At 38.6% G+C, this 15125-nt stretch overlaps 1 protein-coding gene across 2 annotated transcripts in view; it reads left to right on the forward strand.

Moving 5' to 3' along the window:
- The window catches only part of CORIN (corin, serine peptidase), a 242760-nt gene that overhangs the window by 147993 nt on the left and 79642 nt on the right, over positions 1-15125 (forward strand). Inside the window, exons 7-9 of one of the 2 annotated variants that reach the window (XM_003816014.6) lie at positions 6359-6466; positions 9943-10053; positions 12149-12265. In XM_003816014.6, coding sequence (XP_003816062.5) covers positions 6359-6466; positions 9943-10053; positions 12149-12265 — 336 coding nt within the window. The remainder of the gene's footprint in view (positions 1-6358; positions 6467-9942; positions 10054-12148; positions 12266-15125) is intronic. The other variant, XM_063603826.1, reaches the window with a different exon arrangement.

Genomic DNA, 15125 nt, shown 5'->3' on the forward strand with positions numbered 1-15125 from the left:
TCATATTGCAGGAAAATGTTTTAACTGATTTTGATGTATTACGGCTTTCAGAGGTAATTGTTTATTAAAGAGCACTCCAGGTATCTGTGACTTTCTGACTTTCTCCCCTAACTGGTTTTGTCTTGTCAATCTCTTCTTAAGTATTTGTTGGATGAAAAGATTTCCAAACACCTGAAACAATTTTAGTGGTGCAGTAGAAAAATTTTCAAAAACCAGGAAAATTTTAGAAATGTCTACCTCTGTGGCTTTAGGCAGGCCACTTCTGTAACCCTGGCTTTCAGTATCATCATGGATGGCTGCATGCTGGCCTCCTCAGGAAGCCCCATCTGCAGAGATTTTGATTCAGTTTGTCTGCAGTGGGGACCAGCCAGCAGTACTTTTGTAACGCTCTCCAGGTAATTCTAATGGACGGCCAGACTTGGAAGCACCGGGCTAGAAGGTGCTTGGTGTCTCTTTTGTTGTTAAGATTCTATAATCTTTTGAGTCTATAACCGGCTCCTAGAATAGTGCCTAGGACATAGCAAGTGCTTAGTAGATGAATACTTCTTAATTTTAAATTAGAAACTCAAGGAAAACGTTTTCACAGTGAAATAGCTGCCACAAAGTTCACACATTTTATGACACATAAAAACCACTATCAAATATTTTTGAAAATCATTTTCTGTGAATTTTGGGTAAAATTGGTTGACTTATTTTTGAGGATGGTGGCTATCTAATTATACACCGAGTGTAATACAGTGTATTAATGACTACTATAAGTTCTTGAGTCAGGCTGCTTAGGTTTCGATCTTACCATTTCCTGCCTCTGATAACTTAGGCAAGTTACTCAACCTCTCTGTGCCTCAGTTTCTTCAGTAGTACAATGGAAACAATAAATAGTGAATATCTCTCAAATTGTTCAGAATAATGATTCACTGAATATAAAGCATATAGACCAATGTCTTGCATGCAGTAAGCCTCAAAGAGCACTAGGATTTGCGGTCGTGACTGTTGTTGTCACTGTTGTTATCTTATTGTTCCTCCACTCCCACCCAGCACCTCTTGTTACTAGGTGCAGAGAATGACCACTGGAAGTCGTGGGGACAGCTGATAATGTCAGCTGATACATGTAAGGAAGAGAGAAACACTAAAATATGCACAACAATTTTAAAAGCAGCACCACGTGAAGCTATTTTAGAATGGAGGCAGCCTAAACAGCACAAAATAAAAATTGGTATTCCAAATGATGTTTGAATCATCAAAAATGACTGTATCTATAATAATCTTTCTACTAAGATGTAGCTGCAAGTAAATGCTAGAAATAGTTTCATCAAAATTATAAAAATAAAAAAACTCACTCTATGCTTATGGAAGAAGTACTAAATGTTTGCAAATTTTACTTTTTTGTATAGTGGCAATCTGATTGTACTGAATCAATCAAAGTATTGAATATTCTTTAATTCCTACTATGTATGAATCATGTTTTAGCTACCTAGTAAATAGAAAGATACTGTTAAGCCATGATTTCTTTCTTTATGAGTCTTTTAATCAAATCAGAGAACTAACATATACACATAGAAACTATTAAATATGTTTTTTTAAATTTTTTTTTGAAATGGAGTCTCACTCTGTCACCCAGGCTGGAGTGCAGAGGTGTGATCTCAGCTCATTGCAGCCTCCACTACCCGAGCTCAAGCAATTCTCCAGGCTCAGCCTCCTGAGTAACTGGAACTACAGGCGTGAGCCACCACGCCAGGCCTGATTTTTGTATTTTTTGTAGAAACAAGGTTTTGCCATGTTGCCCAGGCTGGTCTCAAACTCCTGAGCTCAAAGCGATCAGCCTGCCTCAGCTTCCCAAACTGCTAGGATTACCGGCGTGAACCACTGTGCCCAGCCTAAATATGGTATTTTAAAACAGTATAACACAAGCAATATCACAAAGTCAAAAAAATTGAGGTAAACAAGCAAACAAAAAAAGGCAGCAGCAGGGAGTCCTTCTAGTAAAAAGAGTAAGATTACTAGAAGCTGGATTGCATAGACAGCTGATGGAAAAGATGGGATTAAAGCCAGGCCTTGCACTCAGGTGATGTTTGTATACTGTGCAACATGATTTTCAATTCTCTAGGTGACATTTTGCAATGCATGGAGACTTTTTTTTATTGTCACAACTGTGGGAGTGGAGGGAGGTGCTACTGGCATCTAGTGGGTAGAGGCCAGAGATGCTGCTAAACAAACTACCCTGCACAGGGCAGCCCCCAACAACAAAGAATTACCCAGTCCAAAATGTCAAATGATACTGCCGTTGAGAAACCCTTTTCTAGAGCTGGAAGCCAATAGTAGAAAGAACTCAGAGAGTCAAGAAGCCTGGTTCTTCTCATGGTTCTGCTGTAAATGAGCTGAGCAATGGTGGACAGACCGTCTAACTCCTCTGGTCATTTCAGAATCAGAGGATTGGATGAAATAACCTCTGGTCCTTTCCATATTTAATCTTCTGTGGGTGGAAACTGAGCATCCGTACTTGCATCTTGAGTTGAGGCAACACATTCATGTTTATAGTCATAGAGACTGTACAGTTGAAAGAAGCCCTTGAGAAAAAGCCTTTCTGTGTGTTAGTTTTCTGCTCTAATTTAACGATAATTTTGAGAGACAAGAATTAATAGTGTGCGTATGAGATGCCAAACTGAAATCAATATTAACATGCAAGAATTTCAGAAGAAACATTTTGTATCAAGCTCTCCTTAAGAAAAAAAAAGGTGTGTCTAGAAAAACATCTACCTTAGGCCATGCAAAATTATGCTTGTTATTGAGCAAGAAAATCACAGCAAACAGCTTTTTCAAATTTTGATTTGCTGGCCCCAAATTGCACTGACAACATCTCTTTCCAGGTCAAATAAACATTTATTTCAGTAAAAGGAGACACTGTGATCTTTGCCATTTGCTACTGTATTTGCATTTGCCATTTGTATTTCTGGCTTTGCAGTGCCTCTGGTTAAGGTTTTGCGTGTTTACTAATCACACAGACCTTAGGGAAGTAACAGATTGTTTTCCAAATGCAGCTCATTTTGTATCTCACTTCTAAAAATGGCTTCTAACCAAGCAAGTTATAATAGTAGAAAGTTGAATCCACACCTGGGAGAACAATGAGGATTTTTAAAAAATGCCTGAATCCTCTCCATTTATGAAGTAATTTAATAAATGAAGACATCAATTTTTAAAATATCTCCAATGCAGTGTTTTAGTATGAATTACCAGGGGTCCTAGAATGGGCCTCATAGAAGACAAATAAACTTTTGGAAATTTTTGGTGTGTTCTTAGGTTAATCAGATTCTGAAAGGGGTATTTGATTCCCTAGTAGTCCTACCGTCAAAAAAAGTGAGTGTAGTGCTTACAAAGAAATTAACTCCTAGGGTTTAAAATGTGCTGAAACACTGTCCCCCATCCTCTGGGCGAATGCATGCGTGTACTTTGCACTGATCGTCAAGTTGAGAAGCCTTATTTCCCTGGCTATTGCTGATTCTAGCATGTTGACGCAAAACTTCCCACAAGAGTAATTTAGATTAAGACAAAAAAACATCAAAAAGATCTTTTAGAATTTCACAAGGTAGTGTATATATCTTGATGCACGAATTCCCCAGATCTACCCTGTGGGCAGGAGAACCAGTGTCATAACCTTTCCGCTCAGCTGTCACATGTGTTGTAGCCTCATTCAGCAGTGGGGGTGCAGGGTGGGGAAATAGCGCCCTCTGCTGAGTGGGATAAAATACCGTTGTCAAGGTGATCGCTAGGACTTCTTAGTTCTTATATTTTCCCTTATGGTGGCTGTCCTTATTTGAAAATTATTCAGGCTGGGGGAAGTGAAAAATAAAAAGTACTTACAAAGTTCTGTATGCTTATAAGTATGGACTTACGTGTATATATGCGTGTGTGTGTCTGTGCACATACACACCTTCCTAATGAAGACACTGAACAGGTGATTTCTAAGGCCCATTCCATTCCTAAAATGATGTGATTCTAAAAACTTTAAGTTGTTTTTTTTTTTAGAAGAGTGCTTTTTTGAAACAGAAATTTATGATTCATGTATATGTAAGTGTCATATTTTGGCAAGCCTAATGTTTTAACTGATCAATGCCAAAGGCTTTGGATAACGAATCGTCATCTAGTATGGGACGTTTACAGTAAAGTGGTGGCTGCTACTTGTATGAGATACAGGCTTCTGCTTGAGGAGAAACAATCAGCTGGAATTCAGGAGATTGAACCATTGACTGCTTGATTTCTGGCCTTCATCAGCCAAGTAGACTGATCTTCAAACGTGCCCTATTTTTTTGCCTCTTTCCTTTGTTCTTGCTATTTCATTTGATTGAAATATGCTAAACTTTTCATTACATCCACCCTATTGAAATTCCGCCTATTTTCTGTATTCCTTCTCCAGCCTTAAGCAAACTGTTTTGCACTTAATTTACTTTAAATAAGGGAAATAAAAATATATTTAAGAAATCTAGTTTCTGTAAAATGCAGATTTCTTTACATATATTGATTTTAAACATTTTTACAGCTTTATTGAGGTATAATTTACATCCTATAAATTTCACCTATTGATTTTTAGTAAACTTATAGAGTTATGCGACTAACCGCACAATACAGTTCTAGAATGTTTGCATCTCCCCCAAAATTTATCTCCCACACATTTGTAGTCAGTCACCAATTCTAATCCCTCAGCTACTGTAACTACTTCTCAGATTTCTGTTTCTATAAATTTGTTTTTTCTGGGAATTCCATAAACGAGTCATATAATATGTAATTTTTGTATCTGATTTCTTTCACACAGCGTAACTTTTTGGGGTTCATCCATACTGTCACATATATTGGTAGTTTCATCCTTTTAATCACCGAGTAGTATTTCACTGCATGAGTATTACGTTTTGTTTGTCCATTCCAGTTAGTGAGTAGTTGGATTTTTTTCCAGTGTTTGGCTTATGAATAATGCTGCTGTGAACATCTATATATAAATCTTTATGTGGATATATGTTTAATTTATCTTGGGTAGATTCCTAAGAGTGGAATTCACAAATTAATTGTATGGTAAGGTTGCAGTTACCTTCATAAGAAACTGCCAGTTTTCCAAGGTGGCATTATTATTTTATAGGCTCACCAGAGATCCATGAGATTCATTTTCTCAAAATCCTTGCCAATACTTGCTATTATCCATCTTTTCCATTGTAGCCATTTTAAGGGATGTGTAATTATATCTTCTTGTGGTTTTAATTTGCCTTAGCTTATTTTTTTTTCTTTTGTTTTGTCCTGCCCTCTCACCCCCCGCTGCCTTTGCTTAATGACTAATAACATTGAGCACCTTTTCATGTGTTTTTATGTCTTTCATGAAGACTTTCTATTCAAGTCTTTTGACCATTTATAATTGAATTCTTTTTCGTCTGATTATTGAATGTAAGAGTTCTATAGAGACTCTGGATATCCAAATTTCTTTATCATACATATAATTTGCAAATATTATTCTAGTATTGTCCCAATACCATTTGTTGAAAAGAACATTCTCTTTCCATTGAATTGCCTTACACACACTATTTCATTAAACTCTTCTTTCAAACCCTATTAAGTGGCTGATTTTGTCCCAATTTCATACATCAGTTCACAGACTCCTAGACTTGAACTAACAATAACACACTAAAAGTCCCACAGCTAGTAGATGGCAGAACCAGGATAGGAGTTCTGGTTTACCCAAGGACAAGACGTTATTTTCCTATTAAAATCAGGAAACCATTTGCCCTGGATGTTATTTATTTCAACATTAAACTATAAGCATCCTGAGATTACATAGCACTTCTCATCTTGCCACCATAGTCTTTGGACAGTACTTGCTTATTTGAGGATTGCATTATGAAACACTCAATTGGCTTAAGCAGTAATGTTTATGTGAAAGGAAATAATAACTCCATAATCTAAATGACTTATTTTATTTGTTATGTTTATGCTTTCTACTGACAAACCTAGACTTCAACTCTAAAGAAAACATAAGAGTTACTAAAGTCTATTCTGCATGAACAAGAACTTCATTAGGAATGATGGTGAACTGAGAATGTCTTTTCTCATCTTTAACAATCAAGGATCGTTCAGGTGACATAAAATAGAAGTCAGAGAAACACATCAGAAAGTGATAAAATCACTTGGCTTGGGAGCCACTTGTTCAAGTGGCCTTGAACAGGTCGTTGTATCTCTGTGTGCCACCTTCTCACCTATAAAACAATAGGTGTGGACCAGGTTACCATTAGGGTGTCCCTTCCATAATTGGCTTTTGTTAAATATCGTACTACAATAGCATTCTGTATGGCTCTGATGACACACTGGTGGCTTCTTTTATTTGCAGACTGCAGCGAGAATCTGTTTCACTGTCACACAGGCAAGTGCCTTAATTACAGCCTTGTGTGTGATGGATATGATGACTGTGGGGATTTGAGTGATGAGCAAAACTGTGGTAAGTAGCATTGTTTCCCCAAAGGTTTTAATTTAAAATCATAGAAATTTATAACCAAAAACTTACAGTTCATTATGTGTTAATATGATTAGCAGTTTAAATTACAAAATGATTGGTTTCTTGTTTTTTAGAAGGAGGAAGTTTGTTCAATCACTGTCCTCAGTAATGTCTTATGTGTAAATGTAATACATAAAAAATCATATTAAGAAAATGTTTAAAAAGTGGGATGGGAAGACTGGTAAAGGTTGTTAATGCATTAATAGTTTTTTTCCTCTCCTCAAATGTGTTCTGTTTCTCCTCTGGTTAGAGCCAGTGGCTTACGTTAGATTTGGGCTTTTGAGCAAACTTTGAGGGCAGATATATTGTCTGTGCCTGATTCCCTTGGTACATGTGACTGAAGTCCCCTCCTTTATTTAATCCTCAAATAGTACAGGGACCACCTGTTCAGCAGCTACACCCAGGGTTAGGATGATGCATTTGTTTTGTGTACACATGGTGATCTTATCTTTTAAAGAATAACCCCACTTTTTAAAGAGTCATGTCCAATTCTGAATGCCATCTCATGAATTAAAATCAGCAAAATTCCTCTTGCTCATTTACTTTTTTGGCTTTGTGACTAGCTTCAGAATTTTTAGGTAGCATATTGTTGAGTGACGTAGGAACTTTGCAACATGAACAAAAGGGAAAACTGGGATGAGGATACACCCTGGACAAATGATATGAGACAATGTCCCGCATTAGATAACATCAAAATGAATGTTTGGGAAGGATCAGCGGTATGGTCAGAGGAAGGCATTGGAATCATGAATGTTAGGAATAACCCCATGCTGGGAAACCTGGTGGTTTCTAGGAGCGCTGTCTAGCTGCCACTTGCTGTATCTGTAAAAATATTTTAAAATGTATGTGTACAAACCATTCCTGTGTGACTAGATAGAGGTGGGTTATTGCTTTTTTCTGATAATAGTTTATTTTTATTTTATTTTGACTAAAATAGTTGTACATATTTATTGAATACAGCATGATATTTTAATACATGTATACAATATGTAATGATCAAATCAGGGTAATTAGTGTATCCATCACCTCAAACATTTATCATTTCTTTGTATTAGGAACATTCAGAATCTTCTCATTTAGTTATTTGAAAATATGCAATAAATTATCATTAACTATAGTCACCATCCAGTGCTATAAAAACCTACAACTTGTTCCTCCTATCTAGCTGTAATTTTGTATCAGTTAAACAATCTCTGTCTCTCTCTCTTTTTTTTTTTTTTTTTTTTTTTGAGATGGAGTCTTGCTCCATCACCCAGGCTGGAGTGCAGTGGCGCTATCCCAGCTCACTGCAATCTCCGCCTCCCGGGCTCAAGTGATTCTCCTGCCTCAGCCTCCTGAGTACCTGGGACTACAGGTGTGTGCCACCACGCTCAGCTAATTTTTGTATTTTTAGTAGAGATGGGGTTTCTTCATGTTGGTCAGGCTGGTCTCTAACTCCTGAGCTCATGATTTGCCTGCCTCGGCCTCCCAAAGTGCTGGGATTACAGGCATGAGCCACCGCACCTGGCAGCAATCTCTCTTTGTCCCTCCTCCTCCATACCCTTCTGGCCTCTAGTAACCACTGTTCTACTCTCTATTTCCATGAGATCAACTCTGCATTTGAGTGAGGGCATGTGGTATTTCTGTTTCTATGCCTGGCTTATTTCACTAAACAGAATGTCCTTCAGGCTCATCCATGTTGCTACAAATAACAGGATTTTATTCTTTTGGCATGGCTGAATAGTATTCCATTGTGTAGATGTACCATATTTTCTTCTCCACTCATTTTTTGATGGCATAAATTGATTCCATATCATGGTTATTGTGAGTAGTGCTGCAGTGAATGTGGGGGTGCAGATGTCTGTTTGATATACTGATTTCCTTTCCTTTGGGTATATGCCCAGTAGTGGGATTGCTGGGTTATATGGAAGTTCTATTTGTAGTTTTCTCAAGAACCTCCATATTGTTTTCCATAATGACTGTACTAATTTACATTTAGATGTGGGTTATATCCTGGGACTGACTAGTCTTGAGAAAAAGGCTGAGAGGATATTGTAATTATATAGATCACAGAAATTATAGTTGCAGGAGGCCTTGGAGATCATCAGATTCAACCCTTCCCTTTACCAGTGAGATAATTAGGAAATGCAGGGGATTGAAAATGAGTGAGTGTCGTTTGGTAGTTGGATAGGTTAGTGGAGAGGGCCAGCATGCAGGTAGCATGTGAGAAAAAATGGTCTTAACAGGCAACATAATTCCTCTGAAGATAGCAGGCTATCGTGAAGTTTGTGTGTCTGGATGCCAGTTGTCTCCATCTAATAGCAATAATTATCACTTTCCTTCAGACCAGCCTCTGCCCTGGCTCCCTGTGCTCTTCTGGTTCCTGCTCAAGCACTTCTTATGCTTTTCTTCTTTTCTCAAACCTATGTCCTCCCTATACTTTCCTCTGTTGATCCAAAATATGCTTTAAGATCCACGGTCACTCCGGAAGTCTGTCTATGACCATGGCACTGTTACTAGACTCATCATACTTTCTCATGGAATCTATTATTCATGAATCCACATACATCTTCTAAAACACTGCTTATATTCAGGGTATACCACCTCTCATGGCAAAGCATCCTATGGATTCTGCCCTTTGTGAGAGCGAACTTATCACTTAGTTCTTTTTCACTAATATATAAATTGGGACAAAGTTGAAGTCCAGGCTAAAAAGAATCATGAATATAACATAAATATTTTGCATGGCTTACCTAGCAGTTCTTTTGGATATAAGGCCAGGCATGCTGGCATATTCCTTGTAGTCCCAACTACTTGGAGGCTGGGGTGGGAGGATCACCTGATCCTAGGAGGTTGAGGCTGCAGTGAGCTATGATCACACCACTGCACTCCAGCCTGGGAGAAAGAGAGAGACCTTGTCTCAAAAAAAAGATAATCAATTAAAAACTTAAGTTTAGCATCAGGAGAGATGACAAGGAGATACGTGCCTTCCCAATTTGCCAGACAGGTAAGTTATAATTCCTAGAAACGTGAGAGAGCTGTTACAGATACATCAAATCCGCTAGCTGCATTGTGAAACACAAATCACAGTTCTGTTTTTTGAAACAGGGTAGAAATCATAAATTTTTCATAAGGAAAGAAAATGACAACTAAAGAAAACAAAAGCCAACAACAATAAGAACAAACTACGGGTCCTGGGGCAGCTAGAGTAGTTACTTAGCTGAAAAACAGACCCATCTTACCCCACAGTGATGGTGGTCAGTGGGGCACATGAGTGGGGAGGGCGTGGCATTTTAATTGGGCCAGACCTATTGTAGAAATGTTATTGAAGGTATTGGAGCCATTGGAACAGACTCTCTTCGATGGGAACTGGGAGCCATAGAATCCTGCCTGTTTGTCATGCTGGTTCTCTGCATCCTCGTGAGTTTTCATTTCTCCAGATTGCAATCCCACAACAGAGCATCGCTGCGGGGACGGGCGCTGCATCGCCATGGAGTGGGTGTGTGATGGTGACCACGACTGTGTGGATAAGTCCGACGAGGTCAACTGCTGTGAGTGCTCTGAGGACGTTTGTTTTGCTTATTTTTCCATTTCTGGTTCTTTAGGCTGTACTCAAGGTTGAGGACTGTACTTAAGACTCACTATATACACAGCATTCCAAGGGAAAGATTCTTATGCTTTGGTTCTAGCCTGTAAAGATCACTGAGTCACGGGATGACAATAGCAATGGAGTGTATCTGACTTCCACACCTCTCCCTGCAAAACTCCAAGCTTCATTTGGCTGATCTAGCCAAGTGGGTGTCTGTTTTCTCTCTCATTGCTCCATATGTCTCTTTTATGCTTCTGTGACTTTGTCAAAGGTGATGCTCTGCCCACAGAATGGGGAACCTTTCTTCTGCAAACAATACATGAGTAGTTAAGCTTCCCTGCAGGAGTTCCCTGACATGTTTTCAGGGGCCATTTGTGGAAGAACATGGAAAGAATCGTCAGAGAGAAGAGAGCCTTTAATGTTCATATGATGATACAAAGACAGCATAATAGGCCGGGCATGGTGGCTCACGCCTGTAGTCCCAGCACTTTGGGAGGCAGAGATGGGTAGATGACCTGAGGTCAGGAGTTTGAGACCAGCCTGGCCAAAAGTCTCTAGTAAAAATACAAAAATTAGCTGGGTGTGGTGGCAGGTGCCTGTAGTCCCAGCTACTCAGGAGGCTGAGGCAGGAGACTGGCGTGAACCAGGGAGGTGGAGATTACAGTGAGTCAGGATCAAGCCATTGCCCTCCAGCCTGGGTGACAGAGTGAAACTCCATCTTTAAAAAAAAAAAAAGAGAGAGAGAACGTAGTAATAATATAAATTTATAGACTGTTGTGTTTCTGTGTGAATGAAAATCTTCAGACAGTTGTTATACTTCAAACTAATAACAAGTATGGCTATTAACACTTTTTCCCCCTGGAAAATATACTATACCCATTAGAGAATAATATACATGATTGAATAGAAGCTGTCAGGTGTTAAGAGAGAGTGCAGTTGACCTGAAAGAGTTAATGTGATATGTTCTTTTGCATGTTTGAATTAATTATACTTTTCATTTCATCTTTTTGTGTCTAGTAAAAGTAAGAAAGTTGATTATATACATGAGATTGAATATTTAATTGGCTTATAATTTGAGGCAAAAATAGAAATGTGGATTACATAGTTTTTATTTTGACATAAGAAAAGTCATATAAAAAGTCACAATGCGTAGCTCTCCTCTTCCCTGAAATGGATTTGAAGTGGAATGTCCTCCGAGTCCTTGCCTAGTGGACACAGTGGAACAGAGTGGACTGTATCTCACTAGATCTTGGAGAAGCAAGGACATGGTGCTCAGGTAGAACACTTCTGGTGTGGAGTCTTGACTCAAGAACAGAGAGGTCATAATATTAGTAATTCAGTGAAGGCTGAGGTCACATGATCCATGGGTTTCCGATACTCTAAAAGACAATAGGTATAGAATTTAGAGAACCGATAGGAATTAGAAGGTTAATGGATATTAGGCCATCCCTTTCAAATATCAGTTGTCATAAACAAGTGTTGAAATAAAGTGTTTATTATGTGTTAGTTACTATGCAAGTTCTTTCCCATATACTATTTTGTTGGCTTATGAGGTCAAGTAGATAAATAATGAAATATTGGGGCTGAGAGTCCAAAAAGCTTGCCTTCACATTCTGGCTGTAGCTCTTAGCCATGGGACTTTGAGCAAGTACTATGCTCTGTAAACTTTAGTTTCTCATCTGTAAAACAAAGATGATAGTATCTACTTTACAAGATTTATATGAGCATTTGAGATTATATATACAATGCAGTTAGCACAGCTCTTGCCATATAATGTCATAATGTCATTACAAATTGTCATTTTTATTAGTAAGTAGGATCATGATACTTCCATCACTAAAAACAGTCACACAGTTCTCAAGAAAAAGTTAATCTTGGTAAGTGCTGTTCAATAAGGCAGGAAAAATTCTAGAAATAAAATCAATGATATGTTCATTTGTGTGTGCAGAACACCTTGTTTCTTAGCGATGCTTGATAAATGGCTGTTGCTTATTTGATGTGCAGATTGAGAGAGAAGAATTAATAAATAAAGTGAATATTGTTCTGGCCCTTCCTAGCCTGTCACAGCCAGGGTCTGGTGGAATGCAGAAATGGACAATGTATCCCCAGCACGTTTCAATGTGATGGCGACGAGGACTGCAAGGATGGGAGTGATGAGGAGAACTGCAGCGTCAGTAAGTGTGTCCCACCACCCCAGAACATTCCTTTACTGGTGGTCCTCTCCTTGGGAACAAAGGAACACATTTGAAGTTGCTTAAGTAGGATTCCCATGTAAATAATCCCAGATTGCCTAACACAGTGGTCCTCACAGCCCTAGTCAGCCAGGAAACACTTTCTTGTGCTAAACATAATTCTCAAGCAACTTACACTGAAAATCATTCCTCAGGTGAGACACCTGAACAGCATGGTCAGATTCACTTAACTGTTCGATGGGGAAAGCCGTGATAAAGAGAGAAGTTTAGTGTATAGCATCCAATTAAATCAGATTAGATTCCAGTGAGAAGAAATTGGCTTCTGAAAGGAAATGTAATGTCTTCCTAAAACAATCATGTTCAGAGAAGCAGTTTAATGCCTCTTATTACCAAGCAATACACTTTAAAAGGATTTGATATCTGCATGTGAATCTCAAAAAGAAAAACTAGATCCAATAAATTGTTTTTTAAATGTAACTATTTCTGTCAGAAAAGAAAGTTCTATGCAGCTCCAGTGTGTGTGGAAGCCTCTCAGTAGGGTCCAGGGAAGAATATGCCTAGACTCAAAAATCACATTTGTTTATACTACATGGGCACAGCCTAGTTGTTAACAACATGATTGTTGCAGCCCTGATACCCAGGATCAAGCCTCGGTCTGCTACTTACTATATGGTGACTTTTGGCAAGATACTTACATCCCTTTTAGGTCTCAGTTTGCATGTCTGTACACTCAGAATAGTGATAACTACTTCATAGTGTTGGCATATGGCAAAAACTCAATATATGTGAGCTTTTATTACATGGCTACTACATTAAAGCATATCTTGGGCTGTGTATATTCATAATCAGCCAATGAGACTGGTCATCTATAGATAAATTAGGTTTGTCGTAATGCATATTGATCATTAGAATAACTTTAATGGAAAAATGCCCAAGACCTAAAGGGAGAGCTTTTCAGTCACAGACTTATTACATAAAAATAATATATAGAGTGCTTTGTTTTACCAGTTTTTAAATTCAGAATGAAATCCTTTATTAAACGTAATTTATTGTGTGCATATCAACCGAGCACTTCTGTTTGCATCAAACTATTCTTTCTTTCTGTATAATTCAACTCTGAAATAATTTTGGATTTTTCATGATGAAATGGCAGGCTTTGTAGATTATTTCCTTACATGTGTGAGATGTAAGAAAGTCATATGATAAAACAGATTTAAAAGTAAAATTTTAGTATTTTTATATTGTTCACTTTAATGGATTCAACTCAAAAAATGTATATTGTGGTGTTTATATGTGGCCATCCCCTGGGAATTCAGTGGTAAGCAAAACAGCTGATGGAGCTTGCAGACTCCTGGGGGACATAGGCATGCTACGAATTATTAGGCAAGTCAATGCTTAACCATGCAGCAACAGAGGCTAAGAAGGGAAATTCAGGGTGCTTGGATGCCCTTAATAGGGTGCATGCCCTGGTAAAGCGCCTCAGACAAAGCTTCCCTGAGGAAGAGATACTGGAGCTCAGACCTGAAGGATGAGTGGGGTTAACCAAAAAGAATGGGGCTTGAAAAAGCAATTGAGACACAAGGCACCGCTTGACCAAAATTCCTGTGGTGGGAAGGTGCAAGGCATGTGTAGGAGGACCATGAGAGAAGGCAGACCATTGTGATTAGAGAGCTGAGAACGAAAGGGGGCCTGGTACTAAATACTACATAATTGTCAGCACGGGTTGCAGGTTTGTTCTGCTAGACAGAGCTGGAAAGGGAAGCAGGGGCCACTTCTCTGGAGACTTTGGGTCTTGCTGAAGAGTCAGGCCTTTGAAACTCTTCAGGCTCTGTCCCTGCCTACCTGTCTAGCCTCTCTCAGCCCCTTTCTCAGTGGTTGAAGCTCCAGTTACTTTGACCTGTGCACTTCCCTATTCTAGGCCTTTGCATGTGCTGTTTCTTGGCTTGGGAAACCCGTCCTTTCCTCTTACCATGACTTGGAAAAGTCCTTTGAGAAACTTCCCCATACTGGTCTCATTGGCTTCTACTGCTCTTTAAATGTATTTTAGCTGGGCGTGGTAGCACATGCCTGTAATCCCAACACTTTGGGTGGCCGAGGCAGGAGAATTACTTGAGACCAGGAGTTTGAGACTAGCCTGGGCAATATAGCAAGACCCCCAACTCTATGAAACAATAAATAAGTAAAAATAAATATGTCTTCCATAAAGCAGTGATCACACAGCATCAGAAGGTTTTGTTCAGGATGATACCTCTATCAGAGCACAAGCCACTTCCCAGGGGGTATTATGCCCTTTTATCTTTTAATGCTCAGTGCCTAGCTTGTCACATAGATTGTCACATGGCATGCACTTAATATTTGCCAAAATAATGAATGCATGATGTCAATAAAATCTCCTCAAGAGCCTAAACTCACAGAAATTGTTTAGGTTTGCTTTGAGAAAAAATTTTGACCCTGCTGACATTAAAAAAAGAGTGACATCTCTTTTCTGCAAGGCTTTGTGTATTAATTTGCACATTAGTGGTACTGGAAAGGATAAATATTTCAGTATAATAAACATCATCTCAGAATTATAGGTAAGAATGATTATATATACACACATACTATTATTTATACTTAAAAGTGCCTTGCAAGGTTGACTAGATTCCAGATGACATGCCTGAAGGTAATTGATCGTAATGGGGGAGAGAGTGAATGGGCAGTAATTTACTACCTTCTCCATTTAATCTACAAATGACCAGGGAATCAATGGGAAAAGCAGTTTCCTTTCCACCTACCTTAAGGAAAAATCATTAGGGCAAACATTGATATTACTGCTGTCATTCACTTAGAAACAAGAAAGCCA

This window comes from Pan paniscus, chromosome 3 (assembly GCF_029289425.2).
Source record: "Pan paniscus chromosome 3, NHGRI_mPanPan1-v2.0_pri, whole genome shotgun sequence".
In the NCBI taxonomy this organism is placed as follows: Eukaryota; Metazoa; Chordata; class Mammalia; order Primates; family Hominidae; genus Pan; species Pan paniscus.